The sequence below is a fragment of the Artemia franciscana genome, chromosome 21 (genome assembly GCF_032884065.1).
Source record: "Artemia franciscana chromosome 21, ASM3288406v1, whole genome shotgun sequence".
Taxonomy (NCBI): domain Eukaryota; kingdom Metazoa; phylum Arthropoda; class Branchiopoda; order Anostraca; family Artemiidae; genus Artemia; species Artemia franciscana.
In genome coordinates, this window is record NC_088883.1 from 8,537,672 (window position 1) to 8,560,491 (window position 22,820).

Sequence of the window (22,820 nt, forward strand, 5' to 3'; positions counted from 1 at the left end):
TAAATCGCAATTCTGATTGGTCCTTCACAAATTTTATGTTTGCAAGTTGAACATTGATCAACTCAACAGATTAAGAACGAGATACTCTATTGGCCTTGTGATCTTAAATTTATCCACAATTACATCTATAATGTGGTTTAATTAACAAAAATTCTTTCTATTGAAAGTATAGAGCAATATTAAAGCTTAAAACGAACAGGTATTATTCCATATGTGAAAGGGCTGCCCCTTCCTCAATCCTCGATTTTACGAAGAACCCTTATAGTTTTTTAAAAAGGCTTATCATTCGAATTCAATGGCCCTTGTGTTGAGCAGTCTTTCTTTAAGAATTATGATATAACTTTGGTGTAAAGATCGATGCACGAGGATCCTTAACTCCTGTGTATAGAATAATTTCTGTTCATTTCAAGTTTTAAGGTCGCTCCTTACGTCCAGTTAAAAAACTTCCTTTTTCTTTAATTTATGACCTTTTCTCAAATCCAGCAGGGAAATCAACCTCCCCCCTCCAAGGAGAATTACCCACAGAAAATTCTCCCCCAAAAATGTCCGCATATTTCCCAAAAAAATACAAATACTATGCATAAACAATGAGCAAGTCCCATAACTTACAGTATTTTCCCAAGGAGCATGGAAGCATAGTCATTGGACATTTCAATTATTTTGAATTAAATGGCTATTTGAAAATTTTGATCAGATATCTTTGGGGGAAATGAAGCAAGTGTGTGTGGGGGGATAGTTCCCCTGGAATCCTTTTGGTTACTTAAAAAGGTAGCTAGAACTTTTATTCTCCGTTTAAATGAGCCCTATCCCGATCTTCTCAGACTATTGGTTCGAAACAATTGCCTCCGGGAAAAAAAGCACACATCCGTGACATTTCTTCAGTAGAAAAAAGATAAAAAAATCACATTTCTTTATGTAGGAGCTTGAAAGCTATACAGTAGTGCTCTCTGATACGCTGAATCTGATGGTATGGTTTTCATTAAGATCGCTTTACTTTTTGAGGTTGTTTCCCCCTGTTTTCAAAAATCAGGCTTATTTTCTCTGGCTCGTAGCTCCAATGGATAACATCCATCTCAATGAATTTTATGTGTGTGAAATCAGCACAAAGAAAAAATCCTCTAATGTGTCTTTTGTTACCCAAGTTTTTCTTTTTAGGGTTTCGGTTACTATTGGGCGGAGTCGCTCCCTGCCCACAGTTCGTCACAATGTACTGTTTAACTTGACTATAAAAAAAATCCAAAATCCTATCCAATGGACTTATTTTATTTCTTTTCATTTGAAATTATCGCTTTGAAAATATGTTTAGAATAAAATGAACAGCCGAAACTACATCTCAGGCCATGGGGAGAAGTTTTGAGCCCAGCGGCTAGCTTTATTAGCATAACCCAACTTAGGTCTAAGAGATGACAACTTTCTATTTGTTTATTTTTGGTTTACTCGAATCCTTAATGTAATGCAAAATATGGAATAACAGTTTGAAATTTAATTATAGAAACATACCCTATTTATATTTTATGAATATATATATATATATATATATATATATATATATATATATATATATATATATATATATATATATATATATATATATATATATATATATATATATATATATATATATATATTCATAAAATATAAACATATATTCATAAAATTTATAAAACATATCTTTATTTGCTTTTGATTGTCCTGTTTGATAATGATCAGCCGAATCAAATTACTTAGACGCAATCTCTTATTTACGTTAAATTCAGTATTTGAAATATCAATTTTAGACATACGGTTTAAGGTACATGTTCCGTCTGAAACAAGTGATTTTGAAATATCATTGATTTTATATTCAGTATTGCCAAAAACTTTTCTTCAGAAAGGACAAGACCGATTTTCAGTATCCGCTAATGAGAAAAACATGTATTAATATTCAGTATTTGAAATATCAATTTTAGAAATGCGGCTTAAGGTACATGTTCTCTCTGAAATAAGCGATTTTGAAATATCACTGATTTTGATATACGGTATTTGAAATATCAATTTTAGAAATAGGGCCTAAGGTACATGTTCTAATTGAAACAAGTGATTTTGAAATATCACTGATTTTTATATTCAGTATTTAAAATATTGATTTTGATATTCATTATTTGAAATATCTATTTTAGAAATATGGATTAAGGTACATGTTCTATCTGAAACAAGTGATTTTGAAATATCACTGATTTTTATATTCAGTATTTAAAATAATGATTTTGATATTCATTATTTGAAATATCTATTTTAGAAATACGGATTAAGGTACATGTTCTAACTGAAACAACTGATTTTGAAATATCACTGATTTTGATATACGGTATTTAAAATATCAATTTTAAAAATAGGGCTTAAGGTACATGTTCTAACTGAAACAAGTGATTTTGAAATATCACTGATTTTTATATTCAGTATTTAAAATATTGATTTTTATATTCATTATTTGAAATATCTATTTTAGAAATATGGCTTAAGGTACAAGTTCCATGTGAAACAAGTGATTTTGAAATATCACTGATTTTTATATTCAGTGTTTAAAATATGGATTTTGATGTTCGTTAGTTGCAATATCTATTTTAGAAATACGGCTTAAGGTACAAGTTCCATTTGAAACAAGTGATTTTGAAATATCACTGATTTTTATATTCAGTATTTAAAATATTGATTTTGATATTCATTATTTGAAATATCTATTTTAGAAATACGGATTAAGGTACTTGTTCTATCTGAAACAAGTGATTTTGAAATATCACTGATTTTTGTATTCAGTATTTAAAATATTGATTTTGATATTCGTTAGTTGAAATATCTATTTTAGAAATACGACTTAAGGTACAAGTTCCATTTGAAACAAGTGATTTTGAAATATCACTGATTTTTATATTCAGTATTTAAAATATTGATTTTGATATTCATTATTTGAAATATCTATTTTAGAAATATGGCTTAAGGTACAAGTTCCATCTGAAACAAGTGATTTTGAAATATCACTGATTTTTATATTCAGTTTTTAAAATATTGATTTTGATATTCATTATTTGAAATATCTATTTTAGAAATACGGCTTAAGGTACATGTTCCATCTGAAACAAGTGATTTTGAAATATCACTGATTTTTATATTCAGTATTTAAAATATTGATTTTGATATTCATTATTTGAAATATCTATTTTAGAAATATGGCTTAAGGTAACATGTTCCATCTGAAACAAGTGATTTTAAAATATCACTGATTTTTATATTCAGTATTTAAAATATGGATTTTGATATTCATTATTTGAAATATCTATTTTAGAAATACGGCTTAAGGTACATGTTCCATCTGAAACAAGTGATTTTAAATATCACTGATTTTTATATTCAGTATTTAAAATATGGATTTTGATATTCATTATTTGAAATATCTATTTTAGAAATATGGCTTAAGGTACATGTTCCATCTGAAACAAGTAATTTTATAATATCAATGATTTTTATATTCAGTATTTAAAATTTTGATTTTCATATTCATTATTTGAAATATCTATTTAAGAAATACGGCTTAAGGTACATGTCCATCTGATATCTGAAACAAGTGATTTTGAAATATCACTGATTTTTATATTCAGTATTTAAAATATGGATTTTGATATTAATTATTGAAATATCTATTTTAGAAATACGGCTTAAGGTACAAGTTCCATTTGAAACAAGTGATTTTGAAATATCACTGATTTTTATATTCAGTATTTAAAAAAATGATTTTGATATTCATTATTTGAAATATCTATTTTAGAAATATGGCTTAAGGTACAAGTTGCATCTGAAACAAGTGATTTTGAAATATCACCGATTTTTATATTCAGTATTTAAAATATTGATTTTGATATTCATTATTTGAAATATCTATTTTAGAAATACGGCTTAAGGTACATGTTCCATCTGAAACAAGTGATTTTGAAATATCACTGATTTTTATATTCAGTATTTAAAATACTGATTTTGATATTCATTATTTGAAATATCTATTTTAGAAATAAGGATTAAGGTACATGTTCTAACTGAAACAAGTGATTTTGAAATATCACTGATTCTGATATACGGTATTTGAAAAATCAATTTTAGAAACAGGGCTTAAGGTACATGTTCTAACTGAAACAAGTGATTTTGAAATATCACTGATTTTTATATTCAGTATTTAAAATATTGATTTTGATATTCATTATTTGAAATATCTATTTTAGAAATATGGCTTAAGGTACAAGTTCATCTGAAACAAGTGATTTTGAAATATCACTGATTTTTATATTCAGTATTTAAAATATGGATTTTGATATTCATTAGTTGAAATATCTATTTTAGAAATACGGCTTAAGGTACAAGTTCCATCTGAAACAAGTGATTTTGAAATATCACTGATTTTTATATTCAGTATTTAAAATATTGATTTTGATATTCATTATTTGAAATATCTATTTTAGAAATACGGCTTAAGGTACAAGTTCCATCTGAAACAAGTGATTTTGAAATATCACTGATTTTTATATTCAGTATTTAAAATATTGATTTTGATATTCATTATTTGAAATATCTATTTTAGAAATACGGCTTAAGGTACATGTTCCATCTGAAACAAGTGATTTTGAAATATCACTGATTTTGATATTCAATATTTGAAATATCTATTTTAGAAATACGGCTTAAGGTACATGTTCCATCTGAAACAAGTGATTTTGAAATATCACTGATTTTTATATTCAGTATTTAAAATATGATTTTGATATTCATTATTTGAAATATCTATTTTAGAAATACGGATTAAGGTACATGTTCTAACTGAAACAAGTGATTTTGAAATATCACTGATTTTGATACACGGTATTTGAAAAATCAATTTTAGAAATAGGGCTTAAGGTACATATTCTAACTGAAACAAGTGATTTTGAAATATCACTGATTTTTATATTCAGTATTTAAAATTTTGATTTTGATATTCATTATTTGAAATATCTATTTTAGAAATACGGCTTAAGGTACATGTTCTATCTGAAACAAGTGATTTTGAAATATCACTGATTTTTATATTCAGTATTTAAAATATTGATTTTGATATTCATTATTTGAAATATCTATTTCAGAAATACGGCTTAAGGTACAAGTTCCATCTGAAACAAGTGATTTTGAAATATCACTGATTTTTATATTCAGTATTTAAAATATTGATTTTGATATTCATTATTTGAAATATCTATTTTAGAAATACGGATTAAGGTACATGTTCTAACTGAAACAACTGATTTTTAAATATCACTGATTTTGATATACGGTATTTGAAATATCAATTTTAAAAATATGACTTAAGGTATATTATAATGCTCAAAATAGTAAAAACTCACAATTTTAAAAATTAAGGTACAAGTTCCATTTGAAACAAGTGATTTTGAAATATCACTGATTTTTATATTCAGTATTTAAAATATTGATTTTGATATTCATTATTTGAAATATCTATTTTAGAAATATGGCTTAAGGTACAAGTTCATCTGAAACAAGTGATTTTGAAATATCACTGATTTTTATATTCAGTATTTAAAATATTGATTTTGATATTCATTATTTGAAATATCTATTTTAGAAATACGGCTTAAATACAAGTTCCATCTGAAACAAGTGATTTTGAAATATCACTGATTTTTATATTCAGTATTTAAAATATTGATTTTGATATTCATTATTTGAAATATCTATTTTAGAAATACGGCTTAAGGTACATGTTCTAACTGAAACAAGTGATTTTGAAATATCACTGATTTTTATATTCAGTATTTGATTTTGATATTCATTATTTGAAATATCTAAAATAGGGCTTAAGGTACATGTTCTAACTGAAACAAGTGATTTTGAAATATCACTGATTTTTATATTCAGTATTTAAAATATTGATTTTGATATTCATTATTTGAAATATCTATTTTAGAAATATGGCTTAAGGTACAAGTTCAACCTGAAACAAGTGATTTTGAAATATCACTGATTTTTATATTCATTATTTAAAATATGGATTTTGATATTCATTAGTTGAAATATCTATTTTAGAAATACGGCTTAAGGTACAAGTTCCACTTGAAACAAGTGATTTTGAAATATCACTGATTTTTATATTCAGTATTTAAAATATTGATTTTGATATTCATTATTTGAAATATCTATTTTAGAAATATGGCTTAAGGTACAAGTTCCATCTGAAACAAGTGATTTTGAAATATCACTGATTTTTATATTCAGTATTTAAAATATTGATTTTGATATTCATTATTTGAAATATCTATTTTAGAAATACGGCTTAAGGTACATGTTCCATCTGAAACAAGTGATTTTGAAATATCACTGATTTTTATATTCAGTATTTAAAATATTGATTTTGATATTCATTTTTGAAATATCTATTTTAGAAATACGGCTTAAGGTACCTGTTCCATCTGAAACAAGTGATTTTGAAATATCACTGATTTTTATATTCAGTATTTAAAATATTGATTTTGATATTCATTATTTGAAATATCTTTTTAGAAATACGGATTAAGGTACATGTTCTATCTGAAACAAGTGATTTTGAAATATCACTGATTTTTATATTCAGTATTTAAAATATTGATTTTGATATTCATTATTTGAAATATCTATTTTAGAAATATGGCTTAAGGTACAAGTTCAACCTGAAACAAGTGATTTTGAAATATCACTGATTTTTATATTCATTATTTAAAATATGGATTTTGATATACATTAGTTGAAATATCTATTTTAGAAATACGGCTTAAGGTACAAGTTCCATCTGAAACAAGTGATTTTGAAATATCACTGATTTTTATATTCAGTATTTAAAATATTGATTTTGATATTCATTATTTGAGATATCTATTTTAGAAATATGGCTTAAGGTACAAGTTCCATCTGAAACAAGTGATTTTGAAATATCACTGATTTTTATATTCATTATTTAAAATATTGATTTTGATATTCATTATTTGAAATATCTATTTTAGAAATACGGCTTAAGGTACATGTTCCATCTGAAACCAGTGATTTTGAAATATCACTGATTTTTATATTCAGTATTTAAAATATTGATTTTGATATTCAGTTTTTGAAATATCTATTTTAGAAATACGGCTTAAGGTACATGTTCCATCTGAAACAAGTGATTTTGAAATATCACTGATTTTTATATTCAGTATTTAAAATATTGATTTTGATATTCATTATTTGAAATATCTTTTTTAGAAATACGGATTAAGGTACATGTTCTATCTGAAACAAGTGATTTTGAAATATCACTGATTTTTATATTCAGTATTTAAAATATTGATTTTGATATTCATTATTTGAAACATCTATTTTAGAAATATGGCTTAAGGTACAAGTTCAATCTGAAACAAGTGATTTTGAAATATCACTGATTTTTATATTCAGTATTTAAAATATGGATTTTGATATACATTAGTTGAAATATCTATTTTAGAAATATGGCTTAAGGTACAAGTTCCATCTGAAACAAGTGATTTTGAAATATCACTGATTTTTATATTCAGTATTTAAAATATTGATTTTGATATTCATTTTTTGAAATATCTATTTTAGAAATAGGGCTTAAGGTACATGTTCCATCTGAAACAAGTGATTTTGAAATATCACTAATTTTTATATTCAGTATTTAAAATATTGATTTTGATAATCATTATTTGAAATATCCATTTTAGAAATACGGATTAAGGTACATGTTCTAACTGAAACAATTTACGGTGAAACGATTTTGATTTACGGTATTTGAAATATCAATTTTTGAAATAGGGCTTAAGGTACATGTTCTAACTGAAACAAGTGATTTTGAAATATCAATGATTTTTATATTCAGTATTTAAAATATTGATTTTGATATTCATTATTTGAAATATCTATTTTAGAAATATGGATTAAGGTACATGTTCTATCTGAAACAAGTGATTTTGAAATATCACTGATTTTTATATTCAGTATTTAAAATATTGATTTTGATATTCATTATTTGAAATATCTATTTTAGAAATATGGCTTAAGTTACAAGTTCCATCTGAAACAAGTGATTTTGAAATATCACTGATTTTTATATTCAGTATTTAAAATATGGATTTTGATATTCATTAGTTGAAATATCTATTTTAGAAATACAGCTTAAGGTACAAGTTCCATTTGAAACAAGTGATTTTGAAATATCACTGATTTTTATATTCAGTATTTAAAATATTGATTTTGATATTCATTATTTGAAATTTCTATTTTAGAAATATGGCTTAAGGTACAAGTTCCATCTGAAACAAGTGATGTTGAAATATCACTGATTTTTATAGTCAGTATTTAAAATATTGATTTTGATATTCATTATTTGAAATATCTATTTTAGAAATACGGTTTAAGGTACCTGTCCATCTGAAACAAGTGATTTTATAATATCACTGATTTTTATATTCAGTATTTAAAATGTTGATTTTGATATTCATTATTTGAAATATCTATTAAAGAAATATGGCTTAAGGTACATGTTCCATCTGAAACAAGTGATTTTAATATATCACTGATTTTTATATTCAGTATTTAAAATATTGATTTTGATATTCATTATTTGAAATATCTATTTTAGAAATACAGATTAAGGTACAAGTTCCATCTGAAACAAGTGATTTTGAAATATCACTGATTTTTATATTCAGTATTTAAAATATTGATTTTGATATTCATTAATCGAAATATCTATTTTAGAAATATGGCTTAAGGTACAAGTTCCATCTGAAACAAGTGATTTTGAAATATCACCGATTTTTATATTCAGTATTTGAAATATTGATTTTGATATTAATTATTTGAAATATCTATTTTAGAAATAAGGCTTAAGGTACATGTTCCATCTGAAACAAGTGATTTTGAAATATCACTGATTTTTATTTTCAGTATTTAAAATATTGATATTCATTATTTGAAATATCTATTCTAGAAATATGGCTTAAGGTAAATGTTCCATCTGAAACAAGTGATTTTAAAATATCACTGATTTTTATAGTCAGTATTTAAAATATGGATTTTGATATTCATTATTTGAAATATCTATTTTAGAAATACGGATTAAGGTACAAGTTCCATCTTAAACAAGTGATTTTGAAATATCACTGATTTTTATACTCAGTATTTAAAATATTGATTTTGATATTCATTATTTGAAATATCTATTTTAGAAACACGGCTAAGGTACAAGTTTCATCTGAAACAAGTTATTTTGAAATATCACTGATTTTTATATTCAGTATTTGAAATATTGATTTTGATACTCATTATTTGAAATATCTATTTTAGAAATACGGATTAAGGTACATGTTCTAACTGAAACAACTGATTTTGAGATATCACTGATTTTGATGTACGGTATTTGAAATATCAATTTTAAAAATAGGGCTTAAGGTACATGTTCTAACTATAACAAGTGATTTTGAAATATCACTGATTTTTATATTCAGTATTTAAAATATTGATTTTTATATTCATTATTTGAAATATTTATTTTAGAAATACGGATTAAGGTACATGTTCCATCTGAAACAAGTGATTTTGAAATATCACTGATTTTTATATTCAGTATTTAAAATATTGATTTTGATATTCATTATTTGAAATATCTATTTTAGAAATACGGATTAAGGTACATGTTCCATCTGAAACAAGTGATTTTGAAATATCACTGATTTTTATATTCAGTATTTAAAATATTGATTTTGATATTCATTATTTGAAATATCTATTTTAGAAATACGGCTTAAGGTACATGTTCCATATGAAACAAGTGATTTTGAAATATCACTGATTTTTATATTTAATATTTAAAATATTGATTTTGATATTCATTATTTGAAATATCTATTTTAGAAACACGGCTAAGGTACATGTTCTATCTGAAACAAGTGATTTTGAAATATCACTGATTTTTATATTCAGTATTTAAAATATTGATATTCATTATTTGAAATATCTATTCTAGAAATATGGCTTAAGGTACATGTTCCATCTGAAACAAGTGATTTTAAAAGATCACTGATTTTTATATTCAGTATTTAAAATATGGATTTTGATATTCATTATTTGAAATATCTATTTTAGAAATACGGATTAAGGTACATGTTCCATCTGAAACAAGTGATTTTGAAATATCACTGATTTTTATATTCAGTATTTAAAATATTGATTTTGATATTCATTATTTGAAATATCTATTTTAGAAATACGGCTTAAGGTACATGTTCCATATGAAACAAGTGATTTTGAAATATCACTGATTTTTATATTTAATATTTAAAATATTGATTTTGATATTCATTATTTGAAATATCTATTTTAGAAACACGGCTAAGGTACATGTTCTATCTGAAACAAGTGATTTTGAAATATCACTGATTTTTATATTCAGTATTTAAAATATTGATATTCATTATTTGAAATATCTATTCTAGAAATATGGCTTAAGGTACATGTTCCATCTGAAACAAGTGATTTTAAAATATCACTGATTTTTATATTCAGTATTTAAAATATGGATTTTGATATTCATTATTTGAAATATCTATTTTAGAAATATGGCTTAAGGTACATGTTCCACCTGAAACAAGTGATTTTATAATATCACTGATTTTTATATTCAGTATTTAAAATATGGATTTTGATATTTATTATTTGAAATATCTATTTTAGAAATACGGATTAAGGTACAAGTTCCATCTTAAACAAGTGATTTTCAAATATCACTGATTTTTATATTCAGTATTTAAAATATTGATTTCGATATTCATTATTTGAAATATCATTTTAGAAATACGGCTAAGGTACATGTTCTATCTGAAACAAGTGATTTTTAAATATCACTGATTTTGCGACAAGCGTGCAGGTGCAACTTGCACCAAAAAGACAATATACTCGTATAACTGTATTCAGTAGTCTCAGATCATCCACTGTCCAGAACAATGACATTACTTTAACTTTTTCTTGGGGACTTGCTTAAAAAGTTGGAAAGTATTGACATTAAAAAAATCATTTTAAAATTGGAAGATTCAAGGTTTCAAAATTGCGCTATAAGGATAATATATTTGTATCACTGTATTCAATAGGCTCAGATCCATACACTGTCCAAAGTAATAACATTAGTTTGGCTTTTCTCGGGGTAGGGTCTGAACTTGCTTAAAAAATAGAAAATGTCATTATTAAAAAAAACAAACATTTCAAATGAGAAAATTCAAAATTTCAAAGTTGAACGATTTTCAACCAAATTTCAAAGCGTTTACACTAAAAAAATATACCCACCGAATTTCAAAAATTTAAATAGACAGATGAATATAATTGAATCTCAGCTATGAAATCAAATCAGAATTGTTTTTTGCGTTGATGCACCAGAAACGTAAAAGAGCAGAAAAAATTCCACAAGGAACATAAACCATTAACTGTAAAAATAAAGCTATTCTCTGATGGACAGTTGTATTAACTCACAAAAATTTAAAGGAATTGGACAATGATTGTTTCCTGAGTTTTTTCATATGAAGATAAAAAAAAGTTTATTTTTCAAGACCTAAGGGGGACAACCCCCCTCAATTAGCACCACAGCTCACAAAAGACGACTAGTTTAAGTAGCTAAGTAAGACGGCACTAGACCTTTAAGGTCCAAGCCAGTGGTGCTGATCTTCCTGCTTTTTTCCGCAGGTTTCTCCAGGTATCCATTTAGAGCTGGGTCGACTCTGGCCAATCTCAAAGAGTCAAGCAACTGACCCCGTCCCAAACCAAATGACCGGCTATACCTGGGGTCGAACTCGTGCCCCATGGACAAAGAATTCTCAAAACAGCGCGCCAGCCACTTTGCCAGGATGGCTCAACACGGCTAGTTTAGTTTTGCAGAAATGGCTAAACAGCGTTTAAATGGGTGACTTCCAGAACTCAATTATCATTTTTTATTCGTATTTGATTCCGGCTCTTTAATGCTTGTAATAGATAGGAGAGTCAAAAATTGTAGCAAAATTAGCCATATTTTTTTCACAGTTATTTTCGAACTAAAACAAAAGCAAATAACCAATTACCATTAATTATATTCGACTTTTCCGGTAATTTCTCCCCCCCACAAAACAAAACTGATTCAATAAATATATTTAATTATATTTGGTTATTTAATTATTTATATAAATATAATTATAACTATATTTTATTTTAAATGTTTAATTAGAATGATTTAATTTACTAATTAAAGTCGACAGCCAAATACATGTTTAATTAGTTAATAACTCAGCCATGCAAATAAATGCACCTTAAAACTCTAAGTCTTTCAAGCAATGTGGGTTAAATTCATAAATCAAGTAACCCCAAAAGAAACTTGGGCCAGAAATTTTTCGTGTTCGCTATGAATTATGACAGCGCAAGACATGGCAGACATTCTAGCATAAAAACCCCGCCAAGCTTTGGCTGGGAGTTCATTGACGAGACGGTATAGTTTCGATCCTGTTACTTTTTGCTCATTAAAATTTAGGATGTACCTAGGTCCAAGGACGCTGATTAGGGAGAGGGGGCAGTTGCTCCCTAGGTTGTAGAAAATACCTTTCTTGGTGTTTTCATAATCCTTTTTCTTTAAACTAAAATGGCTCCTCACTAGACTTTGAAAAAAAGAAAAAAAATCTTCTTACACAAATCGATTATAAATCCTTTCCCCCTTCTTCCTTTTCTTGAATTAGCACCGCTGCCTAGGTTTAACAAAAGGGCTACATATTTGAAGCTATATTCATAGAACATTCTTGTGTTTCTACAGTAAGCATCGCAAAAATTAAAGCGTAAGATTTGGAAGGAAAGTCCTTACCTCCATGAATTGAGTTATGCCTAATTGACGCAGATGTATAAATCAATATTTAATTATATGATAAACTTGTTTAATTATAATCAGTATTTATTTTCAATGAAATTATTTCGTTATAAGGTAATGTACCTTTTACCAGCAGGCATTATTCTGGCTATTTCTTGATTTCCTTTTTTTTGTTTCTTTTTGTTTCTTTTTTGTTTTTTGTTATTATTCTGGCTATTTCTTGATTTCCTTTTTTTTGTTTCTTTTTGTTTCTTTTTTGTTTTTTATTATTCACGCTATTTCTTGATTTCCTTATTTTGTTTCTTTTTTGTTTTTTGTTAATATTCTGGCTATTTCTTGATTTCCTTTTTTTGTTTCTTTTTTGTTTTTTGTAATTATTCTGGCTATTTCTTGATTTCCTTTTTTTTTCTTTTTTGTTTTTTGTTATTTTCTGGCTATTTCTTGATCTCCTTTTTTTGTTTCATTTTGTTTCTTTTTTGTTTTTTTTATTATTCTGGCTATTTCTTGATTTCCTTTTTTTTGTTTCTTTGCCATCGACACTAGTTATCGTTGGTTTTCGGCAGTTTTAGAGATTGTTAGTGGTTGTTGCTAGGCTAGTCACTGAGAATTTAACTTCGTTGCAATCTGAAAATTAAATGAAAATACAAGTTCTATAGAAATCGTGTCTTCAAGAAATTTCTAATGTGTGCACTTTACAATGGCGCATCTTTCTGAAACTTAAGTAGGCTATAAGCTAATTTATCTTTCTTTCTGGTTTTTTGAAATGATGTTTGCAGGTGCAAAAAGTCGATTAATAAAAATTATTTACGCTAGTTTAACTTGCAATATACAACGATTCATTAAACATTGCTAAGAACACATTGAGAATTTTGAACATTCCTAATTTTCTTATAGAATGATCGCCACCTAATTTTTATTAATAGCAAACTAGATGTCAGCGCTGAACCATCTACCAGCAATAAAAAAAAAGCAGAACACAAACCGTTCTTTTGTTAGATAGCAGTACAATAAAATAGTTCATTGAAAGGTTATCATGTAGATAAGGTGTCAATTAATGCCCGTTATCAGCCGTCTATTTTGTTATTTTTTATGGGGAGAAGGAGAATGGCTGGCAGAGGGGGAAATTCCCTAATATTGCTGAAGTTTTTGTTGCATCCAGTATTTTGTTGGCCTTATAAAACCCGATCTTTTCTTCTTCTCTTTTTTTTGTGCTTTTGATTTTCTTCTCTTTTCTCTTTTGCTTTTCTTTTGTTTTTGTGCTTTTGCTTTTCTTCTCTTTTCTCTTTTGCTTTTCTTCTCTTTTGTTTTTGTGCTTCTGCTTTTCAACTCTTTTCTCTTTTGCTTTTCTTCTCTTTTGTTTTGTGCTTGCAGAGTGTTTGTAAGGAGAGTTCATTTTTTGTTTTTTGTGGGTGTGGTTTGGTTGTCTATGATCAGGCAAAACAAACCCGTTTTTGTGATTTTTCTTCATTCATTTATTCTTGCTTTGACTGACCTGTTTTTATTAATGGTGTGTTACATCACACTTACAGGCTACAGCCTCTAAGCATTGTTATTGATGTATGTATCTTTTTTTATTGATAAAACAAATTATTATTAATATAATTAAATTTAATTAAAATTACCTTTATGTTTCCTCCATGCATTCTGAATAAGGCGAGCACAGTACTCCTCCCGCTGTCTCCATAGGGTAGAAGAAACTGGTTCATATCCTGGTCGATCTGTATGCACAACTACTTCAGTTATTTCTGCAGGTTCTTCAATAGGACTTCCCTTTCTGGCGAAGAAGTCTCTAGTAAGAGCATCTAAGATATCAACACAATAAATAAGGTCATTTCTACAAATTGGTATGTCCATACTAACAATTTTATACTTATTTGGTTTGTGTATTTGTAAAGGTGGCTCAAGTACGTCTAAGAATTCTGAGAGCTGATCATAGCGTAGGTACTGTGTTCCATCAGGATCAAATTGCTGCCAAATCTCATAGTACATATCATAATCATCATCAGTTAAACCTTCCTGCACATCTTCAGTGGCTTGTGAGTAGTTCTCTAGAATTACGGCGATATACATGTTAATAACAATTAGAAAACTAATTACTAAGTAGGATAGTAGGTAGGCAATGCCAATTGTGGCTGAGCCACAATCACCAGCGTAGCCATTCTCTGGATCGGGCAAATCACACTCTTCTTCATTTATAATTCCGTCTAAGACACTATCCCATCCTGCGGATGTTGACATTTGGAAGAGGAGGATCATGGCTTTTCCAAATGTTTCAAAGTTGAAGGTGTCATCAAGTCCTGCTCGGCGCTTAACGTTCATAAAGAACGACATTCCAAATATAGCGTAGATAAACATAACAAGAAATAATAAAAGGCAAATATTGAACAAGGCAGGTAAGGACATGGCTAAAGCGAACAATAAAGTTCTGATCCCTTTGGCTCCTTTCACTAATCTTAGCACTCGTCCCACTTTCGCAACACGAACAACTCGCAACAATGTTGGTGATACGAAGTATTTTTCAATTAAATCGCTTAGCACCAAACCTAAAAAAAATATAAATATTAGCCACATTTTACATTGGCATAATTTGTAAATATTATTGGCTACGCCTAAGCATCTCATCTGACATTTCCACGCAAAATTTGCTAAGCCATTCTCAAAGAAAAGATAGGGAGGACACTGGAGATCAGGAGGATCAAAGCATAACTGAAGACACATTATCTTGCTGATCGTACCTTTGAGAACACCTTATCAAACAATCTTTAAAATATTATCTTAAAAGTGTGAACAGGTCAGATAAACCAGTAGACGTAACAACAGCGGCATATAACCTGAAATAACTTGCAAATTTGTAATATTTTAACACGAGCTGTTTTATTCTTTAGACACAGTGTAATTTTCTAAAGGGGTGGTGGATAAGAATCGTAGCTCCAGGAAATGGTTGAAAAAACAAATAGGGAGAACTAACGCTATGATTTCAGAATATCTGAACTCATTTTCAGTAAAATGGATGCATTATGTATGTTTAGGCAGGAAAACAAAGTTTGTTAATATTTTAATTTGATTAATCAAAAGCAGCAGTACTTCTGCATTGATCATTATGCCCTTACAAAGTCTTAAGCCCGGTTTCAACTAGTTTATTATCAGTCATAAGGATACTATACTTTAAGTAGCTTGTACACAAACTGCGAAGAGCAGATTTCACATTGTCTTAATTTCTCTATAGGACACTTAGAAAAGACCCCGTCCTCTTTGGAGACCCAAAAAATAGGAGTGTTTTGGATAAGGTTCAGACGGGTTTTGGAGAAAACTTTGGGACGGATTTAGTCTGCACGATTTAATAAATAAATATACTAGTGCTAAAAAAGAAAGATTATACACGGCATTTATAGATATTAAAGGAGCTTTTAATAATGTTTACAAGTTTCTATTAATAGAAAGTTTGTTAGAGATAGGTCTTCCGATCCCATTTGTGTTAGTTTTATTACAAATGTATAAGTTTACTAGAGTAGTTGTGAGAGCTGGTAGGCAAGTCTTAAGGGTAGTTAGAGGATATAAAGGTGTTAAAAAGGGTTGCACATTGTCTCCTAAATTATTCGCCCTGTTTATAAATTCTGTGGTGGCGTTTATGGGAAAGAAGGAGGCACCGCTGGTCAGTTTAGGTATCCATTTACATGGTGTTATTCACAGATGATATTGTTTTGGTTACCGATTCACAAAGGAACCTTCAGAAATTACTTGATGTTTTAGGTGATTATTTATATGGGAAAAAGTTAGAACTGAACGTGGATAAAACCGTAGTGTAAGCATTCCGAAAATGTGATAGACTTGTGGAGGATGTTAAATTTAGTTTTAAGGGTAGCAAGGTTAGATTTTTGGAGGAATGGTCGTATTTAGATGTAAAGTTTAAAATAAAAGGAAATTCATTTAGTAGCCATATAGAAAGTGGAATCGAAAAAGGTAAGGTATGTTGTAATATGGTATTAAGAAGTCAGCTTAGGGTTTTTAAAAAGATTCAAGTAGTTAAAAGAGGCTAAAATTTTACGTTTGATGCACTATGTATCTGAGTTTTGGGGGTATGAGAAGGGAGATAGAAACAGTGCAATTAGGATATTCTAAGAAGTGGCTAGGAATAAGTAAGCATACAAGCAGTTTAGTAGTTAGAGTTGATTTAAATTTGTTTTCTTTAAGAAGTCGTAGGCTAATTAACATGGTTAGGCTTTGGAAAATTTTTCAATGATTCATGGGTGCGGGTGATGAAGGCAGCTTATTTAGAAATGTTGAAGGACAGCTCAGGTAGAAGGTGGCCAAAAAATAAGACTGTATTAGATAAGTGTGACTAAGCCATATGGGATGAATGGCTTAGGGCTCGAGGATATGGGGGCCAAGTAAGTTGATTGTGGAAAGGATTTCACAGGACCAAGAAATACAGGCATTGTAGGCCCAGCGTTTGCTTTTGAATTCACTGGGTCTTAATTGTTGGTCGAATGAAATTTAGGGTGAAGTATTATTTTTTTAAGGTGGGTTTGAATAAAAATGAAATAAAGTTATTAATTGAAATGAGGGCTGATAGTTTGCCACTGGACCAAAGAAGAAATTTTATCGGGAAGGAAAGGTCAATATCCGGTCCTTATTAATGTCCTATGTTTGGAGGTTTAGATGATAGCGTATACTACATGATGTCTTAGCTGAGTGATTAGAAACTTGAAGCGGTGGGTAGGGGGGATTATGATTTTGAGTGGCTGGTGAGAGTTTCTGAGGATGAGTGTTCTATAGGTACCAGAAGCTTGGCAAGATTCCTTTGCCTCGCGATGAACCATAGAAGTAGATTTTTGCAGTATTATGTTAGGATTTGTGCAATTTCTTTGTAATTGTTCTTTGTCTATATTTTTTGCCATGGCCTATAGGCTATTATCGCAAATACATTTTATTCTATAGCTAGCTACTACTGCAACCCTGATATAGTTCCATGATCATCAACTTATAATTTGTTGTATTATCTCAGTCACTATGGAAAGGGGTTCATTCTTTAACATAAAATTACGACGACATTCATTATCTAGTATATGAAAATGCAGTTTTCTGCAAAAATATTGGTTTTGTTTTAAATGTTCTTTTAAATTGCAAAAGCACATAGAAGTAACAAATTCCTGATGTTATAATAACAAAGGCTACTTATCGCCCGTAATAGTGTATAACATAAACAGCTATTACAGTGTCGTGGGAAAAAGCAGCTTTTAGTGGAAAGATTGATTCTATTTAGTAAATAATTTATTTTTAATTACAAGAGGTTTTTAATCCCATCAATTTCCTTTAAAATGAGCCATTAAACGGGACTCTATGATGTTCCAGCGCAGAACTATCTGAGGAAAAGAAGAAAAATAGAAAAGAAAACAGATGCCGTTAATGCAGAATATCGTGGTTGCTGCCACTTTTCTTGATTTTCAAGCCAATATATTTCCCTTGTTGTTCAAGCTAAAGTATGGCAGTTTCCTATATAGGGGTTTCGAACAAGGTGGTTCTAATAATAGTCTTTGTTTTTTGATATGACTCTATTTTAAGGAGTTATGGATTACTACATTTCCTAGCATTGGGCGTGATCGTCTCTTACTAGATTGCTACCGACCGCTGCAACCCGGAAAGACCCCCATCTTTTTATTCTTGCGAAGCAATGATGTTTAATCAATAGGAAGTATTAGAGCGTCAATATGCCTAGTTTGAGAAAAACGTATACAAAATGTTGGGACAAAAAGTAAATCAAGAAGAAGAATCGACAAAAATTTAGTGAAAACAACCTCATGTCAGTTTCAACAGCCTCGATCTTAACAACCTTTTGCCTCTTGGAAGCTATTTTTATATGCTTAATTGGGGCTGAATGAACTCTTTAAAAAAACAACTTTAATTTGACAAAAAATGTTGCAAGCTTTGTATAAGCTATGAAAGTTCACCAGATATCAAAGTGATCTCTTTTTGAACAAGACGCTTTTAACTTCTTTATTTCAGAGAATGTCTCAAAACATATAAAGCATTCATGCAAAGCACTAAACATAGTCTCCTCAGCTAGTAATTACAAAAGCCTAGATTTCTTAGTTAGTCTAAGTAGTCCTGGAAAATGTGACTGTAAACTCTCAACATTTCTCTGTTTTTAAAGAAGTGTTCAGAGGCTGTGCTGATGGCAGCCATGGATACTTCTGAGCTCTGTAAAACAACACAGCCTACTACAAGTGAGTTGACCCATTAAAAAAAACTGTAAAGAAAAAATTAAATTAACTATAAACAAAATTATTTATTATCCTCATTTACTTAGTAAAACATTTAAACCTTGTCTCAGATGGCCTAACTCAAGGTCCTGTCCGATGCTAAAGGCAGCAGACTTCATCTATTTGATGAAAAAGTTTACAGAAAAAAGCAAATAGATAATAAAAAAATATTAAAATAAATTGATAAAGTACTTTGAACTGATTTGTAAAATTAAGACCTAATGAATGACGTAAATAGCAAAATCATCAAATGATGTTGCATTAAGAATATAGGAGGCTGATAGGAATCTAGGCCATATAATAAATTAAATAAAGGGTTCCTAACTGATTTTGAACCATGCCCCATCTTGGCATTTCTAAATTCCTATTGCCCCCCTCGTGATATTCAATACTGTTGTTCAAAATTTTACGTGAGTTATCTGAAAGATGCTAAGAAGGCCTTTAACTTGGTATGTCTTTTTGGGTCGTCCTTTAGGTATGGTTTATATTAATGAAAAATATTGCCTGAATGCAACACCTTCTATACAATATATGACGTCATCGCAATACCATCATTTATCTTTTTTGCTTTTTTTAAGTGCATATTAATGTGACATAATTGTCATGAAATATATTTTCTTTTAAAAATTAAGGCTCTAAAGCATATTCAGCTGAAGGGTTCACGTCTTCCCCATGACTTACCAAAATATTGCCCAACATGAGGGCCTGCGCCACACGTTGGGACGTTGGTACAGCATTAAATGAGCCTACTGTATCGCCCATTATAAATTTTTCCGTTTGTCTGACCAAAAACTATTTTATATAGATTGAGGGTTCTTAGCATAATTTGGAAAAGAAATCCGAATAAGCGACCGAAAATGTAAGCCCACCACGGATTTTCCCGGAAATCTTAAAAAAAATATATTTAATTTTCCCTGTTGTACCGAGATATTAGCAGAAAGTGTGTTTTTTATTCAATTTAAAAGAGTAGAATTCTTCAAGTTCGGAGCACATCTAAGCCGTACTTAAAATGTCTTTTTTTTGCAGGAAAAAATAGCATACCCATGTTTTAATTAATTGACTATTAGCATAACTAATTAGAACACAGATGTAAGCAAATTAGCATAAATAATTAGCATAGCATATGGATGTTTGGCATATTGAATATTATGAGTATATCTATACCTGCAATACTAAAAATTTTGAATTACAACAGCTTAGGGTAGGCTTCGATACGAGAGGACAATTTTCTTCGAACAAAACAAACAAGCGATATGGCTGTATAAATGAGCCAGATAAAAAAACTACCTTCCTCCAACAAAAGTAACTTAAAACTTACAGAAAACAGGATAAAATTTAGCTCTTAAGCTGTGGGATGGTAAATTCCATCGCAAAATTAAAAGGCTTTTTTGAAAGATGTGTGATCCTCATAATTGTAATTTAATTCATTCTTGCCAGAGTCAATAAATACTCTTCTACAAAAAGGATACTTTTTTTCTACCTCTACTCTGATGAATCATTTTTTCAAAGTGAATACTTGACTTCTCTTCTAACTTAGTTTAGCCAGATAGCATTACACGATTAGAATAGACCCACCAAAGCGGTTTTTTCCACCCACGTTCCAAAAAGATACGAGCCTAATACTCGGCCAGATAAAAGCTTTCTTCACTCCACCGACGTGAATCCCGCTATCGAAGTGAAATTTTTACTTCTCGAAGTCAAAGAAAACAAGATTGGTTTCTGACGGTGAAGCCAATTTTTCTACCTCAGTGAAAAAGAGATGCGAATCTGTAAACCAAATATTCGCCCATTTAGAATTCATTTCCTCCACTAGCTTGAATCTTGTCACCCAAGCGGAATTTAGACTTCTCTTAGCTGATAGACTTACACCACTATATCATTAGAAAAAGAAGAATTTTTGCCGGCAGGCGAAACCCGTTTTCCTACCCGGATCAAAAATAGATACGAACTGAATATTCACCCAATAATTTTTTTAATTTTTTCGAAAATTAATTTTCGAAAATAAATTTTCGGATTTCCACTCCTCTCCTAAAATTTTGACGGAAAGTGAAATTTATACTCCTTTCATAGCCTTTTATTTCGTGGCCATTAGAATTTTAGTATCAGCCGGAAAAATTTTATGAGCCGGCAAAGCAAATTTTCACATCATTTAGAATAGAGAATTAAACGGAATATTCGCCACAGAAAAATATTTTCCTTTTGCCAATATGAATTCTGCTGTCAAAGTGAAATTTTGGCTTCTTTTTTAATTTAAATTCGTCTGATAGCATTACGTGATAAGAAGAGAAAGAAGAAAAACTTACCTAAAACTGAAAGAATTACAACTACAAAATCGAATAAATTCCAGGGTTCAGCAAAATAGTGATGTCTCAGTGCAAAAACTTTTAAAGCACACTCAGTAGTAAATATAACAATAAAAATTAAGTTCAAATAATCTAACAGCATTGTGAAGCTCTCTGACTGTTTGTAATGATCTAGTGTCATGGTTGTCATGTTTATGCCAATGAACAACATAATTATCACGTCAAATTTTTTATCCGTAACAATCTCAAAAACAATTGCTTGTGGCCGCCATTTTGGCCTTGGTGTGGCTTTTAGAGGCTTTTTGGAGCCCATTTTCTTCATGGCATTGTAATATTTCTTTTGATCTTCAGTCATAAACATTTCAAGAGATCCACCAGCCTAAAAAAAAGTAGACAGAAAAACTTAGAAATTTTCCATGAATAAATTTAAATTACAACCCACAGAAATGAAATATTTCTGATAGATCATACCCCATATTTTTATGGTTTTTGTAGAGGAATAGGCTACCAAATAGGGAGAAAGATTCAAAAATAGAAAAGTGTTCCTGGCAATTCCTTAGGCATGAAGTGACGTTTCCGTTTTATGCTTCAAACGAGGGAAGGAAAGGTGGCTTAAACTCAACCCCTTTTGGGCAAAACCTAGATGAGCAAAAACACTTTTATAAGCAATGAAGATCACTGTTACAATTTGGTGTCAGTGGCTAATTGTTATTGCTAGTGAGCGAGAAAAACCTCTTTAAAGCAAATAAATGACTGGAAAATATGTTCCCCCAAAAGTGAAAAGTGACAGCGCCCTTTGATGTGGCCTCTTCTTGAATTGGAATCAAAAAATGTTTGTTATTTGATGTTGTAAAGGGTCCACCGTAAACGGGCACTTCCTGCAGCGGAAGGATGTCCCATCTGCGGGAGAGCATTTTTTTAATGACGTCTAGAGGCAATAGTACAATAATGCGAAGGCCACTCTTCGGCTGCTATTTTTAAGTAAAAAAATGTTAAAATATTTGGTGTTAAAGTGTAAAGTGTAGTCAGGTGCCACTAAGAGGATAGGAGGTGGGATTTAAAAAAGCGGTGGCGCAAAGAATTTTCCGTTAGAAGACGAAAAGATATACGAAAGAAATAAAGATATACATAAAAGATATAAGAAGGGGCAAAATTACGCAATTTTAAACAATTTAAAAGATAAACCTTTTTTGGCCACAGGGGCGTTAATTTAGAGAGCAGAGGTAATAACCCCCTAAATATTTACCCTCCTAGATTTCAAAAAATACCCCTGAGAGCATTTTTTATGTCGCTTAGAGGTAGTAGTTCAATAATGCGAAGACCACTCTTCGTCTACTATTT

The 22,820-nt window shown here is 29.3% G+C and overlaps 1 protein-coding gene across 5 annotated transcripts in view; it reads right to left on the reverse strand.

Moving 5' to 3' along the window:
• LOC136041019 (sodium channel protein para-like) overlaps positions 1–22,820 on the reverse strand; it is a 592,014-nt gene that overhangs the window by 10,646 nt on the left and 558,548 nt on the right. For all 5 annotated transcript variants that reach the window (XM_065725536.1, XM_065725532.1, XM_065725534.1 and 2 more), the window contains 2 exons: positions 21,480–21,858; positions 14,539–15,459 (listed from right to left, as the gene is read on the reverse strand). In XM_065725536.1, the coding sequence (XP_065581608.1) occupies positions 14,539–15,459; positions 21,480–21,858 (1,300 nt within the window). The remainder of the gene's footprint in view (positions 1–14,538; positions 15,460–21,479; positions 21,859–22,820) is intronic.